This window comes from Ylistrum balloti, unplaced genomic scaffold (assembly GCF_031769215.1).
Source record: "Ylistrum balloti isolate Yb309-2 unplaced genomic scaffold, AGI_CSIRO_Ybal_v1 Utg369646, whole genome shotgun sequence".
Lineage (NCBI taxonomy): Eukaryota > Metazoa > Mollusca > Bivalvia > Pectinida > Pectinidae > Ylistrum > Ylistrum balloti.
In genome coordinates this window covers 740,166-748,044 of record NW_026781904.1, presented here as the reverse complement: position 1 = coordinate 748,044, position 7,879 = coordinate 740,166, and the positions used below count along the sequence as shown (strand labels likewise).

Genomic DNA, 7,879 nt, shown 5'->3' with positions numbered 1-7,879 from the left:
CCCTACTAGTCCTGAACTACCAAAACAATTTTAACCCGATATGGTCAGAAGCATCCTTTGGGGAAGGTTTAACAAGTTGAAATAAATATTTGTTTTCATGGGTCGGAGGGCCAGGCCCAAAAGTGGAAATTTTTCTGGTTCTTTAAAATGCTACTCCTCCAGGAATGCATGGATCTTGTCTAAAGGATTGGTCTGATGCATTCTTAGATGAAAGGGAGAATCAATCTTGTAAAGTCGTAAGGTCTTGACCTCTGGAGTGGAGCCCAATAGCGCAAATACAGTAAATTATTTAAAATCCTAGTCTTCCTGTAGGATTTAATGGATATTGCTCAAATGTGGTCTGAAGATTCATTGATGGAGGGGAATCAGTCTTGTAAACGTTAGGCCTCGGCCTCCTGGGGAACGGAGGTGGAGATGGGGTAGCATACGGGAAATAGATTAAATTCTTTAAAATCCTACTCCTGTAGGCATGAATGGGGATTGCCAAAATGCAGTCTGAAGCATTCTCAGGTAAATGCAAGTCAATATCGTACAGATGTAAGGTTTTGGGGCTCCTGGCGCAGGAGGGGCTAAGCCTGATAGGGCAAATAAAGTAAATTCTTTGAAATTTACTTCTCCTGTAGGAATGAATTGATATTGCCCAAATTTGGTCAGAAGTATTGTTGGATAAGGAGAAATCGATTTTGTATAAACGTTAGATTTCTCCCCTCAAAGGCAGGAGAGGCGGGGCCCAATATGGGTAATAGAGTAAAATCTTCTACTCCAGTTGTAATTAATGGAATTTTCCAAATATTAGCCTGAAACATTCGTTGGTGAAGAGGAATCAGTTTTTGGTAAACGGTGGGTCTTGGCCGGCTCTATAAAATCCCACTCCAACGGTAGGTGTGTTGGAATTTTGCCCAAATTTGGTCTGAAGTAATGGGGAGTAGGTTGTGTATAAACAGTGGGTTCCGGTCCTTGTAAGGCAGGGTCAGATTTTTTACTACAATATTTAGCAGGCAGGACGTCAATTTCATTGCATGAGTTGTGAATACAAATCTCATTTGTCGTTGGCGGGGGGAGTCGCTCTGACACAAAAAAGAGGCCCCTGTTGCGTCTTGTCCAGCATCAACATCTTTTAAAGGATTATTCTCCATTGTCAATAAGAAACCCCGAGAAAAAATACATTTGGCCAGTAGTTGGAATGCATGAAGGATTTCCATCTTAACTGAGGGACCTTAAAATAGTATTCTCTTCCAATGTCACAAGGATCTGACCTGATTTAACCCTCCAAATTATTTCTAGTAAAGAAAGGGCCAGCGTTAAATGTATTATGGCTTGTACAATGTTGAATACTGTTAGTAGCAGATTGGGAATTCAAAGACAAGTCAAATTTGTACATCTCTTGAATAAACTGAACTTAACAAACAAAAGGTCTATAACCTGATGGTATTGGACCAGTAACATCGGAAGACATCGGACATTTTAATATCAAAGCAAAAGCTAGTGTTGCATGAATATAATTTGTAACCTTCTATAAGAAAAAGTATTAATTGTAGACTTGTTCCTTCGCCCCCGTTCAACAATAGTTAAACAATTATTGTTTTTTTTGTTGGCTGGTTGACAGGTTTTTCCTCTCCGAGACTCCTGTGTCCGGTTTCGTTTCGCCGACTGACGTCAGTGATCTGGTGACGTCATTATACAGTCTTTTTCGTGAAATACAAACAATATCAAAATAGAAACAAAACACATCCACTGTATATTACATAGACCATATCTTACATGGAAAACTATAGAATGGAAAGCACTAGTCTTGCCCGTGGCATACATCAATCATCGGACATATTGATTCTAGATGTTTTAAAAATTTTTATCTTTATTTTGTTTTCCCATCAGCGATAACATCATTAACTCGCGCGTGTAAAGCGTTTGGCGTTTAACCGCCCAATAACAACGTTACAACATCATTTCAAATATTTACAAATATTTATCGTCGTTTTATTAACAAATATCGCATATCGGGGAAATCTTACATCCAGGTATTTGAGCCTAGGGGGTCGCATATGTTATATATATCGATAAAGATCAATGTACCACGTGACATCATGACAAATCTAGATTTACAAGCTGTCGGGACAATAACTCAACAGCTCACACTGGTATTAGCTATCGGTACCTGCTCAAGTCATGAAAAATGTAAAAATCGAAAGATATTTGATTGATTTTGAAATGTATTTAAACAATCCCTGATTCGGGAAGACATTCACTAGATATTTAAAAGGTTAAATTAGCAACACTAAGTGTATTTTGCGTGTCAACATGAAAATGATAATAAACAAAAAAAAAAAAAAAAAACGAAACAGTCCGTTGGATGGGGTTCCCGTGTCTACAGATAAATAAGAATAAAGATAAATCGAATGAAAGGAAGGTGAATGGAAAAACAAATTAGATATTCCATCAGTGAAGTATTTCAATGCTTTCATTGCGAAGATTCTTCACTGAACAAGACTAATATTCATGAACGCGATCAAAAGACAAATAATACCAGTATATTAAACATCCAATAATGTTTTATAGCACTTAAGTAATAATTTCATACATAAATATGTATATGTTAACTCATAATTCTTCATCAAGTAACACAACGATATATTGCGTTTGATACTCATTACAAAATACAAATCAAAGGTTTCTATTACATCATAAGACATTTCCAAATACAAAATAAAGAAAACAAGACCCACAGGTAACGCTACGTAATACACATGCATCTTTTTGTACTTTCCCAATCATGAATTTTATCTTATATATAATAAAAATGTGATTATCGAAACATTAAAAATACTTTGCCTCACGTCCTGACATACAAATGATGGCTTTACTTTTCTTTCTTTAAGTTAAAATTGCAAAATAAACACGTTTTACTGCATCGCCTGTGTACATATCTTTCATGATTTACGGCAAGTTTTTTTAAACAAATTAAATTAACCTACATGATAATAATGAGGTCAACACAACGAAAGGCTATGAATTATCCACGCGCACTTTAAGTTATCAAACATCGACATGGTTAAAATCAATAAATCGATAGCAGGAACGTAAATCATTATATCATGGTTTAGTTTTTGTTTTTTGTTATTTGTTAAGACTAGGAAACCAATCAATGTATCTGTTTGAGTGAAAGTTTAACTGGCCGTTTAATGTAAGCCCATAGTTTGGCCACACAGTACTTCCCACAATGATGACACTAATCTAACTATATAACTATACCGTATGCCGTGTGACAAACCGTATAGTCATCTATTTGAATATAGCAGAAGATTACTGCTGATTTTTTTCTATCAAATCCGTCGGCTGCCAACCGCATTAAATTAAACACTTAAAATTAGAATAAAAGATAATTTACGAATACATTACGAGTTATTTTTCATTTGTCAGTCATATGATAACTTAAATATTTCGAATTACTTAACGATGTAAAATCAAGAGGTTAAAGATACACACTGACATCTTCATATAATCGTACGATCATCCAAAATGTGTTTACGGAATGTGTTAAACAAAACTGCATAAGAAGCTATCAAAATTATTATAAATATCCCAGGATTAGTCACATTCCCGCCATTAATTCCATTATGGTCTGCTGTCGCTGGCCACCACGTATCGTCGTCAACCCACTTACAATCCCACGGCGAGAAGTCAGAAATGTTCTGAAGTTTCTGAGGATTTTTGATCCAGCGTAGTAATTGCTGGTAGTTGATAAAATACACATCGTCATAATAGTGAAGTAACGTTAACAGAAAGTAGTCCAGTGCCTGGAAGTTCTTCTCATCTACCAGCCATGCAGGGTGCATTGTGAAGAAGAGAGGAGAACGAGAAGTCGTGTAGTGACTATGGAAATTTGCCCAAAAGAGCTGGAAAGTTTCGTCAACTGTTGCTGGTCGACAGGAGTCTGTGTATAGACACCCGGATGTACCAGAAGGGTTTTCCAGCATCTGTACAGGGATTTCCCAGAATCCTGGATACTTCCCGCGAGGACACGGGGGGATGTTACATTCAGAATTCCAGCCAAAGTCAAGTGTATTAGGCCAGATTCTACTGCTGTTTCCGTCTTTAGTTGACAATGTAAACGTTGAATCGTACTCAAAATTCTCTTCTTTCAAAATGGAGAACTGCTGGTCCCCAGAAGGCTGCAAGAATGGACTCCGCCAGCCCTTGATATGTGTAAGGGGTATACCCGCATTCTCCGACAAATATTTCCTCTGTTGGAGAATTTCAAAAGTAAGCGCATCATACGTAGCTAGTTTCCAGTAAGTTATAGGCACTCTATGTGTGACGCTGTGTACCGCCACTTCCATTCCCCGTCGATAGAGGGCGCGCACGTTATCGTAGTTGGTGAAATTATGAGATACAAACATGGTCATGCTGATTGGACAGCCATGCGGGTTAAGCCTGTTGGGGGCAAATAATTTATCATACATGTCCCTTATGTCATCAGTTACAGCGTCGTCAAAAGAAAACAGGACCATCTGAGGGATATCCGAGGGTTTGGAAAACTTTCCCGGATCACCGCTCCCACCACAGAAGCAATCCGGAAGATGGCAGTTAACGCCTTGGTTACATACCTCAGTTGACGTTACCATGGAAATCACGTGGAGGGAAGCAAATAAGATTGCCACTTTTTTCAGGAATGTCTGAAATGAACAACAATTTTGAATCGTTTATACATGTTATTTAGGTCGCACGTGTTGTTCATGTATAACGATTTTGATGTACACCTACATTTGAATCATTGTGTAATATATCGTAAATCCTGTAATTTGAACTGAAAATGATAGTTTTAATAAAATAATCGAATCACTGTTTGTATAAAACATTTATCTTAGATCTGGCTACAGATATATTATAAATATTGGATTATATATTCGATTTATTAGTGCTCCACTCCTTTTTTATACAACATATTCCTTTATTTCCGTAATCAGTATCAGTGTCAAGGTAAATAAAGGTAATGTAAGTAAAAGTTTGATATATAAAGTTCAAGTTATGAAAACAACAGGTAACATATTACGTAAATAAATTGTGAAACGTAAAGTCTGTACTAGTATCGGAAGATATGTTTATAATGAGTGAACACATTGTGTGATCATAGATGGAACTGAAAACTGTGACTTATTGAAGGAGGTGTTTCCTATGGTGTTGTCGTAATGTTTAGTTGTTGCATTTGTAATAAAATACACATAACCAGTTAAACTGAACAGCTCATTTAATATCTACAGAGAACCAGAGAAGTCAAATACTGTATTCCATCCAAAATAACGTTCTGGAGTCAGATACTTAAATATTGACTTCTCCTTAGTTATAAGTAATGCAGAACTCTGTGGCATCAAACGAAATATAACATATATCATGATCTCATATCAGTTTGTATGTTATATCATGAAACAAAGTACACATCTGTTCATTTTACAAACAAATAAGGATGCTCATTGTTCGAGAAAAGACACAATGTTAGTGATGAATTGCCGATTTAAGTGTTATACAAATCCCAATTTTTTGTAGATTCTGAAAATGTTTGTAGTTTTTGTTTATATGCAGATGTCAAATATAGCATTTTCTACTCTTTTTTTTAATGATATGCAATAAATAGCTAGATCATAAAATACAAACACTTACCGCCATTTTAGTTTTTCAATCCCCTTAGCTTTAGAATCGGCTAATGTCCAGGTTACACTATAGATGCGATCACATCTCTGTTGTGCCAGCTTGTTACTTACTTATTACGGAAAAAAGTACATTTGTGTGTTCCGCACTGGTCAACACATACAGATGACCTGTTGACAATGCAATATTTGGCCAGAGGCAACACGGTACCACGTGACCAAGTTTAACAACAGAGTCCTTTCGCACTAACGTTTATATGTGGGACGGTGAATCGGGTTAGCAATAAACATGCCGTGTCGTCTGTGTAGAGAAAAAAACCTAAAATGACAGCGGTACTCTCAACTTTCTGTTTTATATATGATCTGCTACACAATACATGTCCTAAGTAACCCCAATGTAAGAATTTCCCGAGTGCAAACGTCATAATAGGAAGTTATAGTCACGTCACCTTTAAATCTTCTTTTTTTCCTTTGGGTTGTCTGGAAAATCTGGAAAAAAGGCAAATACGTTTCCAGCCTTCAGTTTTAATCCTTTATCTACATTCTATATTTGAATAAGGAATTTCAGATGAAACCATCTGGAATGCCTCTGATTTTATCATCTGATCGCATAACTAAACATATGCCCTCGAGTAAACCTGGAAAGTACTTGGCTGGAGTGCCGTCGACAACGTACGAACACCAAGTACATGTTGCCTATGGATAAGGACAATGTGTGTTAACATGACTTAGTTTTTGAATTTTTATTTGATACAGTATTAAATGAAATGTGTTCGAAAATGATAAAATTGATTAATAAAAAGAAATCCAGTTAAACGGTCTCAATAAAGTGACATCAATGTGCATCAGACACATGGATGTTCACAACTTACGTGTGACTTGCTTTTCTTAGTCATTTTACGCTGTCACAGCGGAATTATGCATCCACTTAAATAGTGCACGCGGTGTCACCATAGAAACAATTCATAGAGAGACACATTGTAACAGCTGAAACGATGACTTCGTACAAAAATATAATTACATTTTCGCTGTACATATATCTTATTGGAAGTGATGATGAATACTTGTTTATCAGAAATATACAACAACTATGTAAATATATGATCAGATAATTAATAGTTTCTTATTGAAGTCGTAATGACAGTGGTACGGTGTGTACATTCAGGCAAAATATTATATTTCATATTAAATATTGCGAGCGCTCGAGATACAATATTAAAAAATATTTAATATAAAAAATAATATTGTACATGTTATAAATGTACCCCCGTATTACTGAGATTAATTCACATACATTTTCATACACATGTTCTGATCTGTAATATGTCATAGAATTATACTTACCGCAAAATTATTAATTTTCGTGGGTGTTTATTTATATTGATTTAGTAGGTAAATTAAAACCTTGAATTGATTTGTCCACGAACTGTAACAATAAGCAACGTGACGCTACCCAAATTGGAACTCTTTTTGAAGAAATTATTACAAGAAAAAAATAAAATCTCTACAGTGTTTTTGAAGCCTACACTTTTCGAGATATTTTACAAACAAATATCTTCAGTTTTCTTTTCATGGTTTGGTTACATGTCAGCAGCGCGCGTGTCTATAAATAGAACGTAGCAAGACATGCCAGGTTCAACAGGTAAGGATACCGAAAATGGATTATGTTTATTTATAGAAATAACAGGCATACCTGTAATGTTGAATATTTTTTTCTTTGTTTCATAAAAGTTCAATTACTGTCTCGTTAATCTCAGTCATCTAGCTATCAAAAATATTAATTTTTAATAATACTTTGAGTTGTTTAGAAACATTATAGAATATATATGTTGTCGCATAGCATAATTTCCCGGATTAAAAAAAAAATTAAGTAGTGTTATGCAAATGTTATACTGGTCTGTGAGATATCAAATAGTATCATATTTTACAGCATAAGGGGAAATAACTCCATTCCGGAATTTAGTTGTATTTGTTATTAGTATGTGCAAAAATCCGGATAAGTTGACCGAGACAGGTTTTAACATTTAAATCCAGATAGAAGCTAAATAAAATGGCGTCCTCGGTACTTTGAAGGTTGCATCTAACATTTTATTTTAACCATGGATAAAATTTTTCATCCAAGGTACACTACACTAGAGATGATAAGCAACACAGAAGACATGGGCTGAAAAAAATATAATGGTTTCTTGTTTATAATATTTGATATTCACTTGTAATGCAAAATAAAAATTCACCGT

At 35.4% G+C, this 7,879-nt stretch overlaps 1 protein-coding gene across 1 annotated transcript; it reads right to left on the bottom strand.

Moving 5' to 3' along the window:
• Window positions 1–3,491: 3,491 nt before the first annotated feature.
• Window positions 3,492–5,661, bottom strand: LOC132555124 (chitin deacetylase 1-like). The gene is made up of 2 exons (XM_060219471.1): window positions 5,656–5,661; window positions 3,492–4,673 (listed from the first exon to the last, which is right to left on the bottom strand). Exons 1-2 carry the CDS (start codon window positions 5,659–5,661, stop codon window positions 3,492–3,494), a joined length of 1,188 nt encoding a protein of 395 aa, XP_060075454.1.
• Window positions 5,662–7,879: the final 2,218 nt, after the last annotated feature.